At 54.1% G+C, this 24,826-nt stretch overlaps 7 protein-coding genes across 7 annotated transcripts; 5 read left to right on the forward strand and 2 right to left on the reverse strand.

Annotated features, from left to right (window-relative positions):
- Positions 1-155: 155 nt before the first annotated feature.
- M406DRAFT_326717 (uncharacterized protein) lies at positions 156-1,777 on the forward strand (the record flags this gene model as incomplete). The annotated part of the gene is made up of 3 exons (XM_040920123.1): positions 156-428; positions 501-1,121; positions 1,193-1,777. The coding sequence occupies 3 exons, from the start codon at positions 156-158 to the stop codon at positions 1,775-1,777; spliced, it is 1,479 nt and encodes a 492-aa protein (XP_040782293.1).
- An 831-nt stretch (positions 1,778-2,608) lies between these two features.
- M406DRAFT_245007 (NAD(P)-binding protein) lies at positions 2,609-3,716 on the forward strand (the record flags this gene model as incomplete). Its single annotated transcript, XM_040916293.1, has 2 exons — positions 2,609-2,699; positions 2,803-3,716. The coding sequence occupies 2 exons, from the start codon at positions 2,609-2,611 to the stop codon at positions 3,714-3,716; spliced, it is 1,005 nt and encodes a 334-aa protein (XP_040782294.1).
- Positions 3,717-4,658: 942 nt separating this feature from the next.
- On the forward strand, positions 4,659-7,726 carry M406DRAFT_67643 (family 92 glycoside hydrolase; the record flags this gene model as incomplete). Its single annotated transcript, XM_040925078.1, has 8 exons — positions 4,659-4,754; positions 4,818-4,863; positions 4,939-5,063; positions 5,143-5,197; positions 5,283-6,197; positions 6,254-7,011; positions 7,081-7,151; positions 7,231-7,726. 8 exons carry the CDS (start codon positions 4,659-4,661, stop codon positions 7,724-7,726), a joined length of 2,562 nt encoding a protein of 853 aa, XP_040782405.1.
- Positions 7,727-8,590: 864 nt separating this feature from the next.
- On the forward strand, positions 8,591-9,847 carry M406DRAFT_97137 (uncharacterized protein; the record flags this gene model as incomplete). Its single annotated transcript, XM_040926355.1, has 3 exons — positions 8,591-8,730; positions 8,802-9,691; positions 9,750-9,847. 3 exons carry the CDS (start codon positions 8,591-8,593, stop codon positions 9,845-9,847), a joined length of 1,128 nt encoding a protein of 375 aa, XP_040782295.1.
- Positions 9,848-10,855: 1,008 nt separating this feature from the next.
- M406DRAFT_244537 (SEP-domain-containing protein) lies at positions 10,856-12,264 on the reverse strand (the record flags this gene model as incomplete). Its single annotated transcript, XM_040916265.1, has 3 exons — positions 10,856-11,609; positions 11,700-12,130; positions 12,202-12,264. The coding sequence occupies 3 exons, from the start codon at positions 12,262-12,264 to the stop codon at positions 10,856-10,858; spliced, it is 1,248 nt and encodes a 415-aa protein (XP_040782296.1).
- A 4,632-nt stretch (positions 12,265-16,896) lies between these two features.
- On the forward strand, positions 16,897-18,066 carry M406DRAFT_33785 (uncharacterized protein; the record flags this gene model as incomplete). The annotated part of the gene is made up of 2 exons (XM_040921298.1): positions 16,897-17,430; positions 17,500-18,066. Coding segments are annotated over 2 exons (1,101 nt in total), but the record flags the coding sequence as incomplete, so codon positions are not given.
- A 381-nt stretch (positions 18,067-18,447) lies between these two features.
- M406DRAFT_286259 (uncharacterized protein) lies at positions 18,448-20,987 on the reverse strand. The gene is made up of 5 exons (XM_040918666.1): positions 20,660-20,987; positions 20,233-20,505; positions 19,947-20,163; positions 19,225-19,874; positions 18,448-19,155 (listed from the first exon to the last, which is right to left on the reverse strand). The coding sequence occupies exons 1-5, from the start codon at positions 20,921-20,923 to the stop codon at positions 19,072-19,074; spliced, it is 1,488 nt and encodes a 495-aa protein (XP_040782298.1). The 5' UTR covers positions 20,924-20,987; the 3' UTR covers positions 18,448-19,071.
- Between the last annotated feature and the right edge of the window lie 3,839 nt (positions 20,988-24,826).

Here is a 24,826-nt window from a genome sequence, read left to right on the forward strand (position 1 = left end):
TATTTAATCAACTTTCAGACTCTGATTTCCTGTCCTTTCCCGATCCAGCCTGACAACATCTGGCCTCGAGGAACCACAGCAAACCATATCTTGATACTACAATCATGGTATCCATTTTCACTGCTTCGACACATTCGCAAACGGACAAACGAGCAATGGCGTGTCCCAGTCAGGTGTCGGCGTTCAAGCCACGCGGTCTTCGTTTGACACGCCTACCGCTCGAAGTGCTGTTCGAGGTTCTCGAGGAGGTCACTAACTTCAAAGACCTCCTGTCGCTAATCTCAACATGCCGGGGACTCTACCACGTATTCCTGTACAATAAGCGGTCCACGATGCTACACGTCGCCTGCAACTACTACGGTCTTTCCACCATGAACATGGCCCTCGGCATTGTCAAGTTTCCCATGTTGTGCGAGCATTCAGCTGAGGTATGTCCACCAACTCGGCTCTTTTCAAGTTTCTATGAATATTCACACATGACTAATTCGTACATATCACAGGAACGTACTTTTGACGAGTCCCTTCAAGACATCACGCGCGTCTTGAACTCATTCACGATGTCGGACACCTGGAAAGCCGATTGGGCTCAATCTGAGCCCAATGCTTGGGAGGTGACCGACAACGTCTACAACCAGCCAACGTGCAACCAGCATTGTGATGCCGTGCTTGAACACCTCCACCTGTGGCAGACCTCAGGCGCCTTCGTCAGCCGCAACACCAGTGCGAGACACGTGAAGGCAGCGATGCATCTTCTGGCCACGGCCAGAGATTTCATCGATGACTACGCCCTCAAGTGTCAGGCGCCCAACGCCAGGGGCGCAGCCTACCTGTTCCCCAGGTGGGCCCACCGCGCTTTCTTGCCAAAGACACCTAACCACGATGCCTTTGCCACCTTGTCCTCCCGCGAGCGTCGTCGCTTCTACCGGGCGACCCTGCAGGCCGAGCTCTTCAAGCTGGTGTACATGCACACCGGCTCTCAGGACCTATGCGTCTCGTTTCTTACGAGCATTCCGATGTTCCAGGCAGAGGAGATCAGATGCATCCTAGAGCAGCAAGAACGCCTCTGGCGCCTGGTCATCTATTGTTTCTTTAGATGGCCATACGACCTCCAGGAACCCAGCGTAAGTCATTCACCCTTTTTTGGTTCTTCCCACGAATTCCGTTGCTAACAAGCTCACGCTGCTTTCATTAGAGCTTCTCCTTCCGTGTGGTCAGCTGGACCCAACCCGACGGTGTCGTGGTCGTGACCAGGACTCGTTTCAGTGATTTCGTCATTCTCCGGCATCTTCAGATGCCCGCGCTCTGCCGACTCAACGCAACCAGCCTGGGCCACCTCGTGCGGACCCTCAAGGCGCGCCCCACCGTCGAGAAGTGCAGAGAGCTGCGCCGGTTCCTCAGGACGCCTCCCACCACCCCGCTGCGAGCCGACCAGGTCTTCAGCATCCGCAACATCGTGTACTACAACTTGGCCGTCCCACCGCACGTGCGACGGCTCCGTGTCGTCTCCCACACGCGCCCACAGGGCAGCTCGGACCCGGTCGACTACCCGAATGCCCTCTGGCAGAGCTGGCGCGCGCACCGCCCGTCGGCCCAGTTTCCTGGCCTGGCACACTCGCTCCCCTGGTGGGACTACCCTTTCCGCAGGTTGGGCTATGTGTTCTGGGATGCTGCTCGTGTGCCTGGGGCTCGATTTGTGAGCCGCAACAGCCTACAACAGCAGCTGCCAGTGTGTCTGGTGGGGTGGCCTCGCGAGGGCCATATGGTGTCGGATATCTGAGCCAGATAGGCTGCGGGCACCATGAAAGAATTCTGGGAAGGCTATTGGGTGCTGTTGACAAAGAGGGGGGGGGGGGGACGTGTTTGCCGGGTAATACAGAGGGCAACGTGTTGCAATAAAAAAGAAAAGGATCAATGAGAAGAGCTAGGTAAACTGTACAACATAACCATACTCGTTGATCATAGCAAAGAATGATAATGAGTAGAGGCCAGGCAAGACAACAAGATCACCAGAAGCCCAAGATGTCATTAAGTATTCTTGAAATACTGAGATGAAGACTAAGTCACGAATGGTACGAACTGACACCTCATATTGCGGGTACAGATTTGTTTCCAAAAGAGCTAGCTTGACGTTTTGACATGAAATAATGTGCGATGCCTATCACGAAACATGTATAAATACAAGAATCAGATCACTTGCGCGTCGGGTGAAGACCTGTTATATTCATATGTTCGAGGGCCACTCCACGGCGACGTGATCCACAATTTGGTAGCTTTTGTTCCCCGCTGCTTGAACGTGTTGCTGTGGGCTGTGAGGAGAATTCCTTGGCCTGAGGGGGGACTGACTGACTTGTGACCTCAAGAGTGCATTCGGGTCAGAGTCGACCCCCCACCGCACGATCGTCGTGCTCGGGTCGACATCAACCGCCGCCCTGTCCTCTTGACAAGACTTTTCGTTTACGATATGTTTTACTGATAGTGCAGCTTTGACAAAAGAAAAAGACCCCTATAGCCCATCATCTCACACACGTCAAGTATAAGTATCTACACGCTGTCCTGTGAAAACGAAACAATACTGTACTCGCCAGCCCAAAGCTTTCTCACCACCATCATGGCCACTGTCACTCCTCAAAGCCCTCCTCCACCATCGGCTCCTTTCAATGTTGCCGGCAAAACCGCGATAGTAACCGGCGCTGGATCTGGTAAGCACAAGAAAAATAGACAAAGAAATCTCTCCGACTTCCTATTCCCATCCAAACAAGTAAAATTCTCCCCTGAACGCAAACAGCTGACAAAAAGACCAAGGCATCAACCTCTCCTTCGCCGCCCTTCTCCTCAACCGCAAATGCAACGTCGTCCTCGCAGACCTAGCCCTCCGGCCCGAGGCAGAGGACCTCGTCAAAGCACACAGCGACCCCAACAAAACAACCACCTCACGCGCCGTCTTCGTCAAGACAGACGTGACCTCGTGGCCTGCGCTGGCCCACATGTTCGACGTCGCGCACCGCGAGTTCGGCGGCGTCGACATCGTCTGCCCTGGTGCGGGTGTGTATGAGCCGCACTGGTCGAGTTTCTGGCACCCGCCCGGCAGCGCTGCGAGCACAGACGCCGTCGACGCGGGCCACTACGCGCTGCTGGACATCAACCTGACGCACCCCATCCGAGCGACGCAGCTGGCCATGTCGCGCTGGCTGCACCCCGCCAATCAATCGACGATGACAACGACGACAACGACGACACCCAAGAGGATCGTGCACATCGGCTCAGTGGCCGGGCAGATGGCCAACCTCAACGCGCCGCTGTATGGGGCCTCCAAGTTCGGAATCACAGGGTTCGTGAGGAGTCTTGCGCCGCTCGAGGCCAGGCATGGGATCCGTGTCAACGCCGTGGCGCCTGGGGTGGTGCGCACGCCGCTCTGGGAAGAGAATCCGGAGAAGATGGCGTTTATCGACCCTGCGCAGGACGGCTGGGTGACGCCGGATGAGGTCGCTGTCGCGATGTTGCGGTGTGTCGAGGAGGAAGGGCTCGTGGGTGGGACGATCCTCGAGGTTGGCAAGGCGCGCACGAGGTGCGTGGAGATGCTGAATGATCCTGGGCCTAGCATGGACCCGAGGGATGGGCTGGTGGTGAGGAATGCGCACGAGGGGAATGCTATGGTTTGGACATGGCTGGAGGACAGGACCATCTGGGGACAGCCACCATCTCAGTCCGAGTCTTGAATTGATCTGTTGATCCTCTATGTATCACTTTTCACATCTTCCTCCCGTTCTGTTTTACATGTAGACATGCAGTAATTATTACTAAAGATTAGCTGGTCTGCTGATCCGTAGATTGATTAATAGTCCAAAGATCTTCACGCTCTTTCTTGAACTTCATCACTATGCTGTGTCGGTGGCGGGCGCCACATTGCGACCTAGGGATCTTGTCGATAGTTACTGATGTAGACATTGCGTCTGCCAAAGCAAGTTTCCTAGGTTCTGCTGTTAAGTTCTGGTTTTTCTGGTTTTTTCTAGGGTTCTTACTCTTTCATTTTCATTTCTTCAAGGTTACATTGTATACTGTAGAGTATCAACTACAACCTTGTGACGACATGGGGTAAGGAACTATCCAGGATCAAGGTCCAGGTTGGCCGTCTCAACACCGAACTCTCATGAGGGCATTCCGGGCTACATTGTCACGAGCCCCCGAGGAACGTAACATCGGTACCGAGACGTCCGTGCGACGGTCAAATTTTAGGTGCAGCTGCACGGAGACAGGGACCTTTCATATGATGGTCGCGGTAAGAAGAGCACGATGATCTTCTGGTCAGGTGTCACTGCATCCTGCGGTCTGCAAGAGGGTGGGTTTGCGGGGAAGAACGCACGTTTAGGTTTTAGTATAATAGCTATTAGGAGAAAGCCCCCTCCTTAGCCATGATCAATACTATCGTCATCGGTGGAGATCTTAGTTATGGTAAACTGTCGCTCAACCTAATTTAGTGATCTTGTTCTTCATCTACCCCTCTCGACATCCTGTGGTGCTGCCTCTGGCCGTGGTGACTTACATGCAGATGCCCGACGCCTGAAGCACGACAACAATTACTCACAGGAACCCTGGCACTCGTCCATACAACCATTGGCTTTCCAATATACTACTTATTCATCAATCATCTCATTGGAAGAATGTCCTGGTCTGTAACTTCCAAGATCACCGCCCTTGTGGTGGCCTTGGGTCTCCTCGTCCTTGAAGCCTCAGCTCAGACAAATTATTCTCAATATGTAAGATTGACTACCTGCGTCCAGCATCTTCATTAGAACTCCTAATCAAGGTCTTATATACAGGTGAATCCGTTTATTGGGGGCTCTGGCCCATATCCCGGTGAAGCATGTTAGTCACGACCCAAGAAAAGACGTGAGGGCTGGTTGGCGGTGAGACTGATAGATCAAATACTGTACTTTTCAGATGGAGGCGGTGATATCTTTGTCGGCGGCGCTCTTCCTTTTGGTGTGGTCAAGCTTGGAGCCGACACATGGGAGCCTTTTGGGGCAGACTCAGTCATCAATGGAGGCTGGACGCCAGAGGGTAATGTCAGTCCACACCTGGGCCGAAAAACTTCCTGCTGTTTTGAAGATTCACTACTGTACTAAAATCTTGAGCAATAATCAGGTCACAGCTTTCAGCATGATGCACGAGAGCGGAACCGGAGGGGCTCCTAAATACGGTTTGTCAACTCTATCTCATGCTCCGGACGAAGCAATAATACCTATTCCAAGTTTGAAGAACTATAAAGCTGACTTCTATCCTAGGCATAATATCTCAAATGCCACTGACAAGCGTTGCGCCTCCAGTCAACGTGCTGGACAACACCACGTACTGGCAACGCCGTGTGGTGAACGACACAGCTAGTGTCGGATACTACAGCACCGAACTTCTCAGCGGGGTCAAGGTTGAGCTCTCGGCCGCGAGGCACTCGGGCATCTTGCAATATACCTTTCCTGCGGGTGAGAAGCACGTCCTGGTCGACCTTTCCCATTACCTACCTTCTGAAAACGGTGGGTACACTAGCCAGGTCTACCTAGGAGCAGTGGTGGAGGCAGGGCAAGACTCTGCCACCGATAGCAATACGACCCAGTACAAGGGCCATGCGACATATGGTGCAGGCTGGAACGAGGGGGCACCCTTCGTCGTCTATTTCTGCGGCGAGTTCGATACAGAGCCAGCCGAGATTCAATACTTCCGCGGGAGAAACACAGAGCCTATGGTCAGATACCACACCTTTGACCAGGGAGGAACTCCGCAGGCTGTCTTCTCAGATGCCACGGATAGCAATAGTAGTAGTGTTGGCATCTCGTCCGAAACTACAGGCGGCCCGTTTGTGCCGGGCGACCGGGTCGGGGTGCTCTTCTCCTGGGCGGACAGCACAGATGAGAGCACTATCATCAGATCACGAGTCGGAATCTCCTTCATGTCGGAGGCGGACGCCTGCCAGCAGAAGGATGATGAGATACCCACTTGGGATCTCAGCAGCGTCGTCGAGACCGCTGTAGAGGAGTGGAATGAGGCCGTCTTCAGCAACATCCAGGTAGCTACGGATGATACGGCCAACACGATTTACCTGACACTGTTGTACTCGTCGCTGTATTTCATGCATCTTATGCCTTCGAACAGAACAGGTCAGAATCCGCTTTGGGACTCTGGAGAGCCGTACTGGGATGACTTTTGTAAGTTACTTCCTCACTTGGTCATACATGCAAATGCTAAACACCTGAAAACACAGATACGCTCTGGGACATCTTCCGCTGCACGGTCAGCCTCTACCACCTACTGCAGCCAGCCGCATACGTAGGCATGGTCCGCAGCCTGATCGACACCTATGTCTGGGAAGGATACATGCCAGACGGGCGCAGCGGCAACTACAACGGCCTTGTCCAGGGCGGCAGCAACGCAGACAACGTCCTGGCTGACGCCTACGTCAAGGGTCTCGGGCAAAACACAAGCGACCCTTCCATGTCCATCAACTGGACAACAGGGTACCAAGCCATGCTCAAGGACGCCGAGGTGCAACCGCAGAACACATTCAGCATCCTCGACCAGCTGGGCAGCGTGAAGGAGGGTCGCGGCTCGCTGTACGACTGGATCCCGCTCGGCTACGTCTCGTTCGACCGCAGCACGAGGCCTGTCTCCAAGACGGTCGAGTATTCCCTCAACGACTACGCGCTGAGCGTCGTTGCTGCGGGCGAGGGCTCCGCGGCCGATGTCGACAAGTATCGGAATCGGTCTGCCGGGTGGCAGAATATCTGGAACGCAGACGTCGAACATGCTGGTTTTACTGGGTTCCTGGCGCCCAAGAACTCTTCTGGCGCCTGGGAGTCGCCTGATACGTACAACCCGGCGCTCTGTGGTGCGTGTGAGTGGAGCGCCATCAGCTACGAGGCGGTGCCGTTCGAGTATAGCTTTGTCGTTCCCCACGATATGGAGACACTTATCCAGTTTATGGGAGGAGAGACCGAGTTCGAGAGGAGACTGGATTATATTGTGCGTCCAAATGAAAATCACTACCTCCCGAGCTTTCGAACCCAGCTAACTTTGGTTGATAATCTCCAGTTCATGCCAAACACGTCAGAACAGAACCTTGATGAGAATGGTGCCGGCATAACAACCATCATGAACATTGGGTACGTCCTTCTTCACTCGGCCATTCAGGATGTGGATTGGGCGAAACTTCCAATGATAATTGACTGACAAGACGCACAGTAACGAGCCAGACTTTGCCACGCCGTACCTATATCACTACCTCAACAAGCAGTACAAGTCGGTCAACCAGTCTCGTGCCCTGGCCAATGAGTACTTCCACGACGCCCAGTACGGTGTTCCAGGCAACAGCGACGCAGGTGCTCTCAACTCGTGGCTCATCTGGCAGATGCTGGGCCTCTACCCTATCGTCACACAGCCCGTCTATCTGCTTGGCTCGCCCTGGTTCACCGATATCAACATGACCATCAATGGCGACAAGAACCTGCGGATCATCAGCCACACCACGGGAGATGGTGCTCTCCTTGGTCAACAGGGCTACTTTGTGCAAAGTGTCAAGATCAACGGTCAGGACTGGGACAAGAATTGGTTTACTCATGAGGATGTCATGGTCGACGGCGGGACAATTGAGTTCTTTGTGGGGGAGAACATGACAGAGTGGGAGACTGGGGATGTACCGCCGAGCCCGGCACACATTATTCTCGATGAGACGTCTTGAGGGGAACAGAGGGGAACTCAGGCTATTGACCTCAGGGTACATCAGAAGGGCCATAATGAATCTCAATACTCATTATGAACTTGATGTGATTAGTGGAATTGTCAGAAAATGTTCGAGGACTCGTATTTATTCCAACCCCGGCCAGAATCCGAGAAGTCTATCCAATACCAAGTCTCTCCGCAAAGCATCGATTGATTCCCTTCAACACAATACAGTACAACAAGAACTCTTCTCTAATTACTCTCAATTCGAACGGGTGAATCTCATTGCCTAGTTTGGTATTCCCCTTTTTGCCGAAACTTGAGCGTCTAGAAATCCAAGAGACCATGTTGAAATCTCAATTGACAGACTCCATCTATGTTTAACGTCCTACTTTGCTTGTATTTAGTAGGTGGCCCACTGAGGTGTGATATTTACAACTGGAGGAGGAAGACCAGGAACGCCACACTTCGGGCTTAAGTATATAGCTAATCGTTAACTCCGATCCTACCAAAACTCCTTGTCAGCCACAACAGGATCAACTGCGCCACACTGACAGGCTATCAGCCTAAATCTCATTCCGGCTTGTTTGAGTGCCTGCTGAATTCACCACTCACACACCACCACAGCTCATAGTCAAGGAAGAGCATCTGCAAGAAGCCGCGATATCTGCAGTATCCCACCAGAACAACAACACCACCAACGCTGCACCCGTCCTCCCTCTCATTTTTGTGTTTTCTCATTCTTCATAGGAAATCGAGAGCTTTCTCACCATCGACTGACTCTTCGGAGTCAATCCTCATTCCCTTTCAAACCAACCACCTCGAGATGGACCATTCTACGCGCGGCCCGCCGCCTGGCGCCGCTCCTTCGTCATCCTCCCACATGGTCTCTGGTGGTCCTGCTGCCGAGATCAAGAAGACCAAGAAGAGAAAGGTCCTCCTGATGGGCAAGAGCGGGTCGGGCAAGTCAAGTATGAGGAGCATAATATTCTCCAATTACCTTGCCGTCGACACGCGACGCCTGTGAGTCCTTTCTCTCTGAACGTCCACTGATAATGCTTTGCTGACAAAGTATGTCACATGTAATAAAAAAGTGGTGCGACCATCGACGTCGACCTCTCGCACGTCAAGTTCCTTGGCAACCTGACGCTCAACCTCTGGGACTGCGGCGGCCAGGAGGCCTTTATGGAGAACTACATCAACCAGCAGCGGGCCCACGTCTTCAGCTCCGTGGGCGTGCTCATCTACGTCTTCGACATGGAATCCCGCGACATTGACCGCGACCTGGCCACCTACGTCTCCATCGTCTCCGCGCTGGCCCAGTACTCCCCCTCGGCCAAGGTCTTTGTCCTCATCCACAAGATGGACCTCGTCATGCCCAACACCAAGGAGGCCGTCTTCAACGAGCGCGTGCGCCTCGTGCGCCACAAGACGGCCGAGGCCCTGCAGAACATGGCCTCCACCGGGCCCGCCCGCATGGACATCCAGCCCTTTGCCACCTCCATCTGGGACCAGTCGCTGTACAAGGCCTGGTCCAGCATCATCCACGACCTGATCCCCAACCTGGCCATCATCGAGCGCGAGCTGGGCGCCCTGGGCCAGGCCATCGAGGCCGAGGAGATCTTCCTGTACGAGCGCACCAGCTTCCTCGTCGTGTCCACCTGGAAGTCGGACGAGGCCGCCCGCAACCCCCACCGCGACCGCGAGGAGCGCCTCAGCAACGTCATGAAGACCTTCAAGAACCGCCTCGCCGCCTGGTCCGGCACCAGCCGCAACTCGGACCAGTTCAAGGAGTTCCAGCTCACCCTCGGCACCCTCTTCAGCTTCGTCATCATGACCTTCACCACAAACACCTACATCCAGCTCGTCCTGCCCGCCGGCGAGGCCCGCCTCAACGCCGCCAAGCTCAACACCAGGATCGCCGCCGCCCACTTTGAGCGCCTCGACTCCCCGCCCGCAAAGGATCACAAGACCCCTGCCGCTGGTGCCGGCGCCGCTGCTAAGAGCAGCCTTGCCGCCGCGATGGGTGGTCTGGACTATAGTGGTGACGAACAGGGGCCTGCGCACGGTTACGGCGACTTCGGCGCCAGAGATGGCGGCTCCGCTGCCGCCCCCGCTGCGTGATAAGGGGGAGATGTAGGAGAAGGAGGACGGTGAGGACGGCTATCGACGGGCGAGACTGTAACATTTAACTTTTCAAAGGATTTACGACATGATGATGAATCAAGGAGGAGGGAAGAGTACCAGCCTCCACCATTGAGAAAAAGGCTCTGGGTCCATGGGGTCCTCTACATTTCGTATCGTATCGCATGGCATGGCATGGCATGGCAAGGCGATGTTTTTTGGGTTCTGGATGATATCCCTCCTATTTGCTTTTTCTTTCAAGGACCAAGTAAACCCAACGTAAGGCGTTGGAAGGAATCAGGACTTCAAATATGCTGCTGCTTTTTATCTCCCTTCTTGATTGTGATGCTATGACCATAGCATGAGTGAATAACAAAGCAGAGGACTAGTGCACCTCATTGGATCTCCTGAACGTGCAAGTTGGTAATATCCTACAAACACTGACAGAGACGAAGAGAGAGAAGAAAAGTGGTGGGGGGCCTGCAGAGGAGAAAAGTTTCATGTTCTGGCCACTCGGCAGAGAGCGTTGGCATCTATGCATCGTGAGCTTCTAATTCCGACGGGATGCCCCGTATCCGACAATTTTGTGCCATGCTCCAAACTCCTGTTATCATCGATCCGATCGAGACGTCCTAACCCCCTGGCAGGATCTCGAGCAGAATCCCAAGCGAAAGGCCAATCGTATTCGTGAAGAGGTGGGCGTCACGACCCTAAACCTCGTATTGGTTGAGATCACAACAAACGCTGCCTTATGCGTGCAGTTCGTCTGGGCCTGGTCAATAGTCCTGTTCCTCCGACGCTTCGATTGCGATCGACCTTTGCACGCCACTGACGTCTTGCTTGCCTGCTAGTTCGAACAAACGGTCTTGTTAACTCCATATGCATGCGCTTTCGGACGCTTTCCGATCGCTTGCACGCTTCCACGTTGATTATCGATGCCACAGCCCATTTATCGTCTTCGTTTCTGCCGCCATCCTTGTTTTCTGTTTCTAGACCACACCTCCTTTACTTGCTGGCGAGGTGTTTAGGCCCACTTCACGACGGCAATTCCGCCCCTCTTGAAGGCATCAATGTCCTCCAGCTTCTGTTCCCGATCGATATGGTCCTTGCTTGGGAAGGTCGACTGGATGATGAAGCTACGAGACCTCATCTCAGGTGATGTGTTGCTAGCAAACTGGTAAAGATCGTCGATGGTGTTGCTGAGGTTGAATCGGGCGGGAAGACGGGACCCGTCGGGCAGCTGGAAGCGAATAGCAACGGTAGGCTGGCTGTTGTCGACGTTGGACGGGGCTGCAGGTGCAGCAGGGGCCGTCGCAACGCTGGGGGCGGGGGCAGCCTCCGCAGGTGTCGATGGGCCACTACCAGCACCAGGTACGGGGCTTCCCAGTCGTCGCCCCTGGCCTGCGAAGGGTCGGTAGATCCGTGGCAGCTGATGCCAGTCCTCCTCGTGTTGCTGCAGCCTCACATCGCACCGCTGACCGTGCTCAACATCCATGAGGTGAAGCGGGGCTCGGCCAGATCGGATCATCTGGAGGTCCATGGCGTGCTCAGGATCCGAATAGCGGCGCAGAGGGCCATCCTCAATAGAGAAACCATCGCGCCAAAGATGAAGGGTTCGTGTCACGGTAGGAAGCTCCTCCCGCGCTGGGGGCCCGCGAGGATCGGGGATACGACGAGATTCAGTACCCTCGCCACCGACTGTGACACCTCCGCCGCGGAAGTTGGAAGAACGAGATGGACCGGGGGTTTCCTCCTCGCTGGTCGCGCGCTTGGCATTGCTGATTACACCTCGTCAGTATATACACGCACTCAAATACATGTGTATATATACATATATCTTCTGAATAGGTTGTGGCTGTGTTACGTACGCCTTTGCCTTGGCTAGAATATCCTTGATGACGCGCTCAGGATCGGCACTGTGGCGCGCGGGATCTTGAACAGCCAGACCAGACTTCTCACCACCAGCAAACAAGTCGCGGGGGCCCTTGCGATCCGAATCATCATCGTTGTCGTCGTCGTCATCATCTTCATCGTGATCATGGCCAGAACCACTACGCAGGGAGCCCAGGGTGGCCAGACCCTTCTTCTTGACGGGCTTCTTAGAGGAACCGGAGGGCTGGACAGCGGACTTTGGGGCTGGACGGCCGTCGAGGGTTCGGGGGCCAGTGTAATCTTGGGGGGCGGTGGCCTGGGAGGACGAGCCAGCAGCTGGTTCTTCGGCTTCTTCCTCGTCATCGGCGAAGAACGAGGCAACGGCCGAAGAGATGTCCCATTTGCTAGCCGTGAGGTATTGAGTAGCCTGCCCCGAGGATTGAAGAGGTCAGTACAATCGTGCTCAAAGGCTGGCGAGAATTCTAGGATGTAAGTCACCCTGTCTGCACTGGCTCCAGTTAGCTCGCAGAACTGCACCACCAGGTCGTCGTGATCTGCCATCCTGGCGAGTGTGGTTACTGTGGTCGGTAAGGTGAGTGGTTGCAGTAAGTTTCCTCTTGGGGTACGAGACCAGGGCAAATGCTAGACGGGCCCAAAGAGGGAAGTATCGCGGGCCTGATTTGTGTTGAAGAAGAGAAATGGAGAGGGACTGAGGGTTCTTGCTAGGTGGAAAGAAAGGGAGCTGGCCAGTCTGAAGCTGTGATGACTGAAGTACTGTATGCCAGCAGGTTCACTAATGCAGCGGCTCTGAAGTAGGCGTGTTGGGCGAGCAGTAGGCAGCTAAAGGGCGACGACTCCCCCGCAATGGCCCGATTTTAGCGACCGCCCCGCTATGACGGAAGCTGTACGGTGGAGGGGGGATGGAAGCTAGTGCCCCCACGCCCAAACGCAAACCAAACCGCAGTGCCGCGTCCCTCAGTTCGGCCCGGCAGGCAGCTAGCTCTACACAACAGCTAGCGACGTAACCTCCCCAGGCACTTGGGTTCCACCACCAACTTGACCTCCTCTTCAACAACAGCAACACCTCCACGCCCACATCCTCTATGATACGCTCGTCTTAATTGACACGTCTGAGCACTGTCTTCCTCCTCCTTACTCCAGTATTACCTCATCCACAAACAACTTCCAGGCTACAATGGCTTCAGATGAACCATCAAACCCAATGGCTGAGTCCGGCGTGACGATGCACTCAGACAGCGAGCAGTATTCTCCCGAAGACATCGCGACGTCGCCCTCCTCAAACTCCCCCCCTCTTATACTCTACCAACCTCCCACCCTATGGGGCCTCATACGAGGCGCCGCAATAAATCTCGTCCTGCCGTTCATCAACGGCATGATGCTGGGCTTCGGCGAGTTGTTTGCTCACGAGGCTGCCTTCAGGTTAGGTTGGAGCGGAACCAGGGTATGTCACCTACCTGCTATAAGCTGGACAGACGGTTACTGACTCGAGAACGCTTGGCCAGGTCTTCCCAGCGTCCAGAAGGCAACGGCACCCCATCGGACCGGGCATCGAGGTGCGTGACAAGCCGCCCCACCCGATGCCCGGCTTGGACGACATCGCCAGCTTGGAGTGAGAGAGGAGGACACCAAGCATCCTCGAAGGGATTGCCGAGCATTAGAGTGCATAATTCGCCACCAAAGATTGCCACATGGGCGTACACAGGCTTTGCAGGACGACCGCATAGATGGGTACGAGGCGTTGGAAATAGAAAGTGACCGGCTGCACACACGACACAAATTGTCCACGATGTGAGCACAGCATCTATGGTCGAGGACTTTGAGTTTCACAAAAGAAAGCGAGATAATCCACTGGTTCCGCAGCTACGATTTGTTCACACCATTTTGTTCTACAGCCACAAGATCTCCAAGGATTGAAGATGTTGTATGTTGAAGATGTTGTAGGTTGAAGATTTTGTAGGTTGAAGAAGTTGTAGGTTGAAGATGTTGTAGGTAGAGACAGTTACTATCTCAAAACTAAGACTGACACATCTGTCCCGGCCATGCTTGATTCCAACCCATGATCCCGCATACCGTGTCATCGATACGAGTGTACAATGTACAGTGCCAAGAAGCTCTACGGAGAGTGTTTAATACTCGTGCCCCTAGCTCAAGTCACCAGTGTCGCAGTCACAGAGCACCACAGAAGAAATGAAAAGGAGTGTGTGTACATTATATAAGGACTGAATATGTACTATAAGTGTACAGCGATCATCATTATTATCAACAAGCCGCAGCAGCAGCAGCAGCAGCAGCAGCAGCATCAGTCTCAATACCCAAGCTTCCATTACCTCCTACTTCCGCGCCTGACGAAGCCAGCGTCATGACCCGTGCCGTCGGTACTGGTAGGGTTTTTGATTGTTTAGAACTGCACGACCTTGGGAGACCGGCGGGCGGCAGTGGTCGTCGAAGAGTTGGCACCAGCCATCTGGAAGGCGACGACACCGCCAAAAGGACCTGCGGGGTTGGGGTTGGCGAGCTTCATGAGGCAGACGTTCGTCATGGTGCCAACTGTGCCGGTGCAGGTGGTTCCAGCGGGAACTGCGACCGCAATGGGCTGCAAAGGAAAGACAAATATGTCAGCACCAAATTCCTGGATCGGGTCGAGAAGTCCAAAGAAGGATTGGGGGAAGTTGCAAACTTACATAGTCCTGGTCAACGTTCAACGCACGCTTGTAGATTCCCATGTGCCACAGCGCCCTCTTCACAAAGTTGTTGCTCAGCGGGCCGGGAGCAATCTCACCGCCCGTGCCGGGCACTTGGGTTGTCACGTCGGCCTCGGTGCCGGACTCAAACTCGCCCTGGCCGGTGGGGTCCACAATAGCCTTGTAGGGGCCGGCGCCATCAGTGGTGACAATGTGCATGGTGCCGGAGAGGGTGCCGCCCGTGGAGGAAACCTGGGGCAGGGTGGAGCCGGACTGAGCGACGACGTCGGTCATCATGTCCAAGGTGTTGTCACCCTGGCCCTCGGTCTTGCCCAGGCCGTTGGATGCGGCATTGAGCTTCTGGAAGATGGTCGTGTCCACCTCGGTCTTGCTGTTCGGGCCGGTGCCGGGAACAGCTCCACCCTGGATACCCAGGCCAGTGGTGTTGCCGCCTGCATCACCAGTCTAGAGAGCGGTTGGTCTTGTTTAGTATCTTGTCTCTGATGATTGTTGCCTTGTGCAGAAAGGAGAAGGGGGATTGCTTACCACGACGGCGACCTTGCCGTGGGCAGAGACCATGGAGGCCGAGGCGAGAGCGAGGATGAGAATGTTGGTATACATGTTGATGGATGGAATTATGGCCGCGTGGACAAGAATGTGTGTTGAGAGAAGTAAGACGGGGCGTGTCAAACGCACAAAGAAGTGAAGTTAGGAGTTGGAAGAAGAGGGAGTTCACAGAACACTAAGACTGATTAGAGGATGATGATGATGATGATCTTTCAAAAACATCTTCTCGTAGAGGACGGCGACCTCGACTTATATAGATGAGATCACATTTCATACTCGTGAGCCTCTATATCCTCTCTCTCTCAGCCTTTTTCATAGCAACACATGGACCAATGCCGAGTTTCCCGACTGAATGTTTGAGAAAAGACCAAAGATACAACCCTAGATACAGCTCATCAGCGAGGAATCACCACTCAGGACAGCCTCTACCCCCGCACCAGACTCAATAACAACATCAGACAAATATCGTGAGGCACAAGGGGCGGCCATTGGGGACCGTGCCCTGCGATGAGTGGCTGAGGCATGAGGCTATCCCCAGTGCTTGGCCTGCTGACGTCGCCCCGAGGCACATCCGAAGGGGCTCCGTCTGTTCAGAAAGATGAGGTGGAACGCCGAGCCACAATGACAGTGCCAAGGCACACATTTTTGGGATGATGGGTGCCCAGAGATGATTGCCAGAAAGCACGGCCATTCAACCGATCATGTTTACCGATTCGCGCCTTAGAACAATCTTCTGCACATCTGGCCCTCTCTTTCTCTGTGGGAAGTTTCAGAGAGGAGTGAAACGCTGGGGGGAAAAGGAGGCGTTAAGCTCTTGGTTAAGCATAGCCCTGCGCCCGCGCCTGGCCAAATAATCACCATGATCTGCCAAACAAAGTAACCATAAACAACGCTCCGTATTGCGATTGGAGCATCACCTGCTTGAGCATGGCGACAACGGCAAAGACGGCATGCTGTTGTGTATCATATCCAGCACCAGCCCAAAAAAGGTTCATGAGGCTGGATGGAAACGTTAGGTGGGCAATGGCGAAACCCGACCACCGCCTTCGGACGGAACCAACCGAGCACCTGCTGTTACCTTTCGGTAGTAGACCATACTACCATGGTAGTAGTACATAGGACAACGAAATCCCATGGAGAGAGTCAGTGCGCAGCGTCAATTGGCATAGCCCCTTTGTGGGTGTTCATTCGAAACACTAGATGCCAAGAGAGTTGTCAGGTGTGCTTAGTAGGGACGAAGTCAAAGCTTGTCCCAGTGCAGTGACTTTGTCTGGGAGTGCCAAGGCCAGGGATGCCTGCCGCAACAGCCAGCCAGCCCAATTGCCAGCCGAAGTGTGCGCTGCAGTGCGCCTTCCAAAAAATCCAGTCCTCACTACCCAGCAGCATCCGAGGCAACTCTCTTTTACGGACGACGACGCGTACTGCTTCAGGTTGTGAGTCATTAGACCCTCGACTTAACAAAAGCAGATAGCCCGTCATGCTACCAAGTAGAGGTCTGATACAGGCCAGTCGTGGCCTCGTGTTTCAAAGACAGGTACATACTCGCGCCCTCACCTTGTCTCCAATGAGAAAGAAGTCATGGTTTAACCAGTCGGGGGCGTAGATTCTCTCCAGAGGTCCTCCTCCTGTTCGCTCAATACCATCACGAACAACAGCTGTTACAACCGCAAGACAATTTAGCACAGTCCTTCGAAGTCATGGCAGGCCATCTGCTCCTCTCACATCAACCGCTCCTGGCCTGCTCCGAGGAAGCAGGCTAGGCCCCGCCAGCATCCTCACCTCGCATACCATCCTCCTCTCCTCGCGCCGTTTCGCCTCTACCGAGACCACCAGCGCACCTAGTTCCCTAGCCTCCCCCGCCGAGCTCTCGTCCGACTTCTCCGCCTTGGCCGACCTCGATGGACCCTCCCTTCTCGACATCCCCGAGCGCGTGGGCTACCTTGCTCAGCTCGGCCTTGACTATGGCTGGGGCCCAACCTCCTTGTGCCAATGGGTTCTCGAGCACCTACACATCACGGCTGGCTTGCCCTGGTGGGGCGCCATCGCAGGCTGCGCCGTCGCCATCCGCATAGTCATGGCGTACCCAGCCCTCATCGCGCAGTACGAGTCCGTCAAGTCGCGTGAGATGCGCCAGAACCCTCTTTACAAGGAGACCCAGCAGAAGTACATGATGTCCATGGCGCAGGGTGCCAAGATGTCGCCATCCGAGCTCATGGAGATGCGCATGCAGATGAAGCTGCTGCAGCAGCAGGCCGGCGTCAAGATGTGGAAGATGTTTCTGCCCATGCTGCAGTTCCCCCTCGCCATCGGCATGTTCAAGTTGTGCCGTGGTATGACAGCGCTGCCCGTCCCGGGCCTGGAGAGCGCGGGCACCCTGTGGTTCACCGACCTGACGGTGCCGGATCCCTTCTACATCCTGCCCTGCGTGAGCGCGGTCATGATGGTCTTCAGTATGCAAGTGAGTATTCAATAAAACCCACCGTCCTCTGCGCTCGCCGCCAAGCCTTTCTTGTTAATACTTGACCAGCGCGCCTTGCCCTTCATGGCGGCCGAACAGGCCAACATGATGAAAAAGCTTCCCTGGATTCTCGGCCCCATTGGCATTATCGTGACGCTCAAGATGGCCGCCGCGGTGCAGCTCTTCTTCGCCATGGCAGCCCTCATGCAGTATATCCAGACCACCCTCTGGCACATGCCCATCATTCGCAGGCTGTGCGGCCTGCCACCGCTGGACATCATGATAGAGAACGCAAACTATCTGAAACAGTCTGGCCCCGTCCAGACGGGTCCTGGTGGCGTCCAGTACCAGCCACCTCGGACCATCAAGACCACCGCGAGCGAGACGACGCCCGCCAATAAACCCAAGGAGGCGAGCCCCCAGTTCGAGAATCCGCTCACCTTTTTCCGTGATATGAGGCAAAAGATGAGCGACAAGGTTAGCGAGTACCAGGCCAGTTCCGGCGTCACCGACGAGAAAAAGGCCGCCAACGAGTACGAGGCCAGGAGGATGAGGGAGGAGAACGAGAAGTACTGGGCGAGGAGGGACGAGCAGAAGTGGAGGCAGGAGCAGAAGAAGAATCAGAAGAAGAGGTGAAAAATGAAGCAAAAAGGGCTAGGAAAAAGGGAAAGAGGACTCTGATGAATGCTCATCTGATCAAACGTCCTTTGTGCAGCGGATCAACTTGACCTGCCTTTTGTGTAAAAATTAAAAGAAGAGAAATAAAATGTACAACTCGTAGCTTTGGGTCCATCGCGAATATTCCTTGCAGTCTCCGTCCAGGTATCGCACCTGACATCAACATTGGATCTAAAGGAACGTAGAGAGAGTAATAGAGTAGATACGCTTGTTCTGCACACGGTCCTCTTGGAAACGTAACCTAAGTTATTGTACTCACTATATGCGTACCAGAAGACTTTTACACTGCGGTGGGCAACCACGAAGCATCAGCGTAGTGCCTCCCAGGCAAACACACATGGGCAAAGACTCGCATATTCGATGCTTTTGATAAAAAATAATTACTAGACAATACAATGATCCTTGATCCTCATTCCGCGGCCGTCCATTTTATTTCTTTTTTTGCCCTGCCTCCTTTTTAAGTAGTAGTGGTATTGGTAGTAGTAGTTGTGTCCCATGATGCAGGGTGGAATGGCAAGTGTGTGTGTGTCTTCTCCCTTCCCCATGACGCCAAATGATCCCTTATTCCACCAAGGGAAAAAAACACCCTTCAATTATGCGCAGCAACCGATGCATCTAAACTGTCCCTTCGATGTGTGAAAATTTCTCCCCCAAAATGTAGTTGCGGTATGGGAAATCATATCAGGGGAATGAATGCTGGCTTCGAAGCCAAGGAGAATGCAATTTATATTTCTTCCCTCAACTTGTTGCCTCTCACCACAACCTTTGTTTTCGGACAGGCGTAGGTGATTGTGTATGTGCCAGAGTGGTCGTCTTGGGACCCTCATGTGTGTGCGTCTGTGTGTGTGCGCGCTTTTCAAGAGAAATATGTGGTCTCACCACACAACTTTCAAAGCATCAGATTCTGTCTCTCGCCTCTCATCCCACCTATGACGAGGGGTAACAAATGACGAAGGCGCAGCACTAAAACACCGTTCCGTCGCTGTCAATGAGAATTGGTGGTTCCCTCGTATTCGGCCGGTTAATCTCGGCGAGTTCGCGTCCACCCTGTAATTCGAGGTCAGTCTTCGAGGGAGTCCTTTCAGATATAGTTGGAGTCAGGGGGCTCTTTCTTACCTTCCAACTTCCCGCCTCGAGCACCTGAGGCAGGGTCAGCTGGTTGCCGCCGAGCTCGGCCCTCAGGGCCTGGTTTACATCCGTACACAGGCGGTCCAGGAGGCCGACCGTTACACCACGCCACTCAACCACGGCATCATCGCTCGGCTCGAACATGGGGGCGACCTCGATGCCCCTGGTCTCCGTCCGCAGGCAGTGTTCCTGGTATTTCAACAGGCCCCTCTCCATATCCTCGGGCTTCAGCGTCAGGACGCCCATATCGATGAAAAGACCGCCGTTGCGGTACTCGGGGAGGCCGGTCAGCAGCTGCTGGCCGGCGAAGTGAATTTTCATCAGCTGCTGCATAGGCTGCATGAGCGAGTAGGTGAGCCACTGCGTCAACTTATGGAAAGGCAGAATCGACTCCCAGGCCGCTGCAGATCCGGAACGGCCCGACGTAGGAAAGGGGCTGAAGGTCGGGGTAGCAGGTGCAGCCGTTGGTTGTGGCATGGACGAGCAGGGCCAGGCATCGCCGAGGGAAATTCCGTTAATGGCCGTGCGGGAGGGGGGCCAGATAGGCGCGAGACCTGTCATCAGCACGTCCCAAAGGGTCGGCAACAGGACGATGGGCATTGACGAGGCCTGCGTGGATGGGTGCGACAAGAGGTAGTCTTTGAAAGGTCAAATGCCATTAGTGTCTTCATCATAACTTGTCACTTTGCCACTAGAGCCGCAAGACGAACCGAGCATATTTCCAGGGCGTCCATCCTCGCCAAAGAATTCCTTGTTGCTGTCGAGGGCATCGGCCAGTCGGATGAGCAGTTGTGTCCGCCCTTCTAAGCCAGCCATCTCGTTGCCTTCCCGCGATTGCAGGCCCTTGGCAATCTTATCGACATTCAGCTGTCGAAGTCCGACCTTGTCAACCTGAAACTTGTTGCTCTGGTCGCCCGAGAAAAGACCCTATCAAGGAAGACGATATTAGCATTGTCTAGGCATAGCACTGAGCGGGGAATTGTGTGGTGAACATACGGTCTTGAACATCTCCAGACTTGCAACGGCGATACCCTCAGACCTCTTGTAGATGCGGCCATTCTCAACACTTTTGTAGCTCCACTCCGTACCGGCACCGGCGTCCAGCAGCACGCTGACCAAGAACAAGTCGATGAGGCGGCGGCACTTCTCGGCGTTCTCGAGGCTCTCCCAAGTGGCCAGCAGATGCGCGATCCGGTCTCTGCCGCCCACACAAAAGTGCTGGTGTCTGCCGTGTGCCGGTATGGTGGTGAAGGGCGCGTCGTAGTCTCTCTGAGGTCAAGATTAGCCATCCTGCACACATGCATACACACGCGCATGCGCGAAGAGAAGCAAGAGACCACAACTTGGGGCTCGCTGCGCTTGCAGAAAGTCCCTTGCATAGTTTTTATGCAGGAAGGACCCGCAGTAGGAAGTTTGTCCATACCTTGATGATGCTGGCGACGAAGCTGACCACCTCGGGGAACTTCCCCATGTCGACGTCAAAGTGCTTCAACTCATTTTTGATAGCCTTGGTGGTGACGACGCTGCACCTCTCGCGGACGGCGCCAAGGCTCCTCAGATATCCGGCAGGATCCAGATCCGGGTCTGGGGGCTTGGGCAGGTCGATGTTGGGGACCTGGGGGGAGAAGGGCGACAGTGGTGTGTTGGGGGCCGAGGTGTGATTTGTTCCTGCAGAGGATCGGTTCATGGCGCGGGAGCTGAAGGTACCTGCTGGAGACTTGATGCTGGAGTGTCCCGACTCGATGCTGACCTGCGACTGGACAGTTGTGAGGGATGGTTTTTGGTTCTGGCTCTTCTGAGCTTTGTCTTTCCTGGAGAAGAAACCCATTGTGAATTGCGTGCGTGTGTATACGTGTGACGTGGACCAGTAGATATCTGGGAGGGGGCGGCTCGACACAGAGATTGGCGCGGCAGCGATAGGCAAATTGGAGAGCTGAGGCTCGACTAGGCGGCCGGCGACCCGTCGAGGTGGTACCGTTTACACCGCAGGACGGTAGGGGGGAAAAGAAGTAGAGGGGCACACTCTGCGTATGCGGGGTGGGATTCGGTCGGTCGAGACGCCAGGGCGAGTGGAAGCTTGTTGTTGGTGGAGCGGGTTGAGGAGGGCTGAGGAGGGGCTCCACGCACGATCTGACCTGGCTCTACTGTGGTTCGTATAGTGAGCGATCCTTGCAGCGCGCGGCTCGGGCTCGGTGCCGGCTAGTCTATCTGCAATCTCTCACAAGGTTTATCGTGCAGAAAAAGTCCCTTGCGTGACCGTTGGATTGGATTGTGATATTGTTGATGGAAGGGGAAGAAAGGATGGTCCGAGAGGAATGAGAGCAACAAGTCTCGGCCTTGGCTGTTGTCGTTCGTGTTTGGCGCAGTGTGCAAGAACGCAACTGCAACGTCGTCGAGAGACCCACCGCTAGATTGGGACGCAAGCTTCAGGGGTGTAAGCTGGGCAAGATGATGATCTCCTTGGCCCAATCTTTGGCGGCTGTGGATTTTTGGGAACCCAAGGATCGTCGTCGGTCCCGAGGAGGGCACAATAAAGAAATATCTCTTTCTTTGCCAGAAAGGGCAAAAAAGTTTCTGATGCTTTCTGGCCTGATCTGGTCTGGCCTGATCTAAGCCAATTTGGTTTTTGTGTCTCGTGTATGTCTTGTGGTGACTATGAGCTGATCTGACAATACTATGAGGCCGTACAAAAAATTCGATCCTGGATATCAATTTTGTGGAACGATCGTAGAATTTCGTCGCCTTCCGTCTCGCCTCGTCTCGTCTTGTCCTCGTGATCGTCGTGATGTGAGCCCAGACTGACCTGACCAGGTAGTATCCTCGCAGTACAATGAGAGTCGGTTCTGTCCTTTGGGTCCAGATCAATCAAGTCGTAAATAGGGCTGATTCCGACGACGGTATCGAGTGCTCGACTCTGGTCAAGACTGACTCCAGGGAGAAAAAGTATGGAACCTCGACGTCATACGGTGCAGAGTTTGGGAATAAATAGGCGTTGCCACCCAGAGGAGGAGGAAGGAGGAGGAGGAGGAGGAGGAGGAGGAGGAGGGTGTAATGGGGCTTGAGGGAAGAGGGAAGAATAAATAAACCCTCGAGGATGATGGGAGGAGAAGCTGAAGAAAAGAAGGGTTTAAGGCAAGGAGGAAAGGGAGAGTAATCATCCACAAAAGAACATAAAAGTCCCCAAAGATTCAACAAGTATCTTTATCTGGAAACTAAAGCAGGCCTGGATCTCCAGGGTCTAATATCGAGAGGAAAAAGAGGCGGGCGGGGGGTGTCAGTCAGTCACAACCCCCTGTGATGCTTAGAAGGACTTTACAAGTAAGGCAATCTGAGCCTGTGGTACCATGCAAGCCACGCGGTTGCGATAGGCTGACATTGGGGTGTGGGGTGAATGAGGAAGGGCTTTTGTGGTATACGAAGACGAGGAAGGAAAGAAAAAGAAGGGGAAAAAAGAGTAGGGGGGGGGGAAATAGTGAGAAAGAGACAGACAAGAGGAAGGAGGTCAAAGTTCAGGGTCCCCCCTCCTTTCCTTTCCAGGCTACCACGGTCTCAAGGTCTTCTTCCCCATCAATGGTCAAAGGGGGAGAGATTCCGATCAGAGCTCATAGCACTGTAGCACAGACTACTTACTGGGAAGGGCCCTGCACCGGCAGCGGCTAAGCCCGCTAGTGATAGAATCAACCCGGATGTATAGCGCCTAGCACCAAGGCCTGGATATTACTCTCTAGTGGGCTATTTCAAATGTTCATAGTACGTAGTACTTATTTCACATACTATTGTAGGCCTGAAGATGGATACTTAGTACCTGCTTAGTAGTTAGGCAGCACAGTCAGATTGCTACCATAGCATGTACCAGAGAACCACAGTATTCGCGTACTAACCGTTTAGTATGTACTCTTTTTTTTTTCTCTCCCCGTCTCTTTTCTTTCGGTCCCGTTCTTGACTGTGGTCCCCAGAAATTTCAAACAGTTCCCACCTAAAGCGGCTATCATTCCTCTATACGACTTATCCCGAAGCGAACCCTTCATCTGTCTCACGGTCTCATTGATCACACCTCGCAATTGACTACTAATACTGTCCGTGTACTACACAATATACACAGTATGCGATCACGATCCAGCAAGATGAGATGGCATGCCATGCCCAGAAGGACTAGTCATGGCCCCTTCTTTCCTATGTCCCAAGCTAGGGGCGCGACTCATGTCACGGGCAGCTTGAAGTGATGGTTCTTCCTTCCTTCATCCTCCTCGTCCTATCGTTTGACCCTCTGATTCTCTCGCGCTCGACCTCTGATCTGCAGCGACAAACAACAGGTAAGGCTCTCCAGTACTGACATCTTCAACTTCTCACACTCCAGACAACAGACAGCACTTGAGTCGGGAGAGACCTTCACAGGGCAGAGAGATGACGATCAATGTTTTGATCATCAACTGGTTTCAGAGCTGCCACCAGGTGGAGTTTGTTGGTGCACCATGTCCTTTCTGAAATGATGGACCCCAGAGGAACCGAAATCCCACAACCGGCTCGATTATCCCTCTCGCCTCGCCTCGAGTTCTAGTCCTTCAAAGTGTCCACCCCACTGGATCCCGTCTCCTCCCGACTAGGGCCCGCCGGCTGTTGAGGGTCGAGGGTTGTTGGGCCAGCCTTGTTGCCTGCCTTGTCGACACGACTGACTTCTCTTGGGGCTTCGAGAAGACTCGTGTCATCTCGCATGTCGCCTAGTAGGGTCCCAAGGGGAAGGGTGGAGGGATGTTAAACATATCGGTCGGAGGGTGCAGACCGGAAATTGGGCTCGAGAAGCTCAATTTTGGCCGATGCTTTACCGAATCCTAACTCGTTCGCGTCTCCAAAAGAAGGGTCCGGGCCTCAGAATATGGCAAAACGCACACGCACCCTCATGTACTATAGTACATTACCTGCAGAACGGCCCGAAGAATTAGGGCTTATTACCTTCTGCCTTCGGCCTGACCCTGTGCGTGGGATGCTCGGCTGTCGAGAGCGAGAGGCGAGGACATACGTGCATGTACGTATTCCTTTATCTACTATGGTATACACCTTGTATGGCCTGTCTGCCTGTCAGGTATCGTTCGTGAGGAGTCAGCTTGCATGCCTACGACGTCAACGGTCACCTTCCTGCAGCCATATGCCGTGTAACGGTCACTACATCCTCCAGGAGCACCTTGCGTGACATCGAGGAAGCCCATGATCATGGGCCCGCGGCCGTAATAACGGCACCAAGGCTCCAGTTCCGTCCAGCTCTGTTCCAGTCCTGTGCAGTCCCCCCTTCTGTGCTGGGTCGTGCCATGCTCTCCATGGTGACATCGACCGACGAAAGGACTCCCTGCTGTGCTGTGGGCTTGGTGCAAGGGTCTCATGCACCAACATGCAAGGTACCGCAGACAACCGACCCCCACCCCCCTGCAAGTCACATCCTCTAGATATATCCTGTCACTTACCAGAAGCAGTTGCTGGTCTATGAAGACGGTGGAGTGATCTGGGCCGACGGGTGCTCAGATGGCTACTATGGCGTGTATGATTACAAGCCCTAGCACTGCAAAAATCTGGACCTGGTCTATGCAAATAATGTGTA

This window comes from Cryphonectria parasitica, assembly GCF_011745365.1.
Source record: "Cryphonectria parasitica EP155 unplaced genomic scaffold M406scaffold_1, whole genome shotgun sequence".
In the NCBI taxonomy this organism is placed as follows: domain Eukaryota; kingdom Fungi; phylum Ascomycota; class Sordariomycetes; order Diaporthales; family Cryphonectriaceae; genus Cryphonectria; species Cryphonectria parasitica.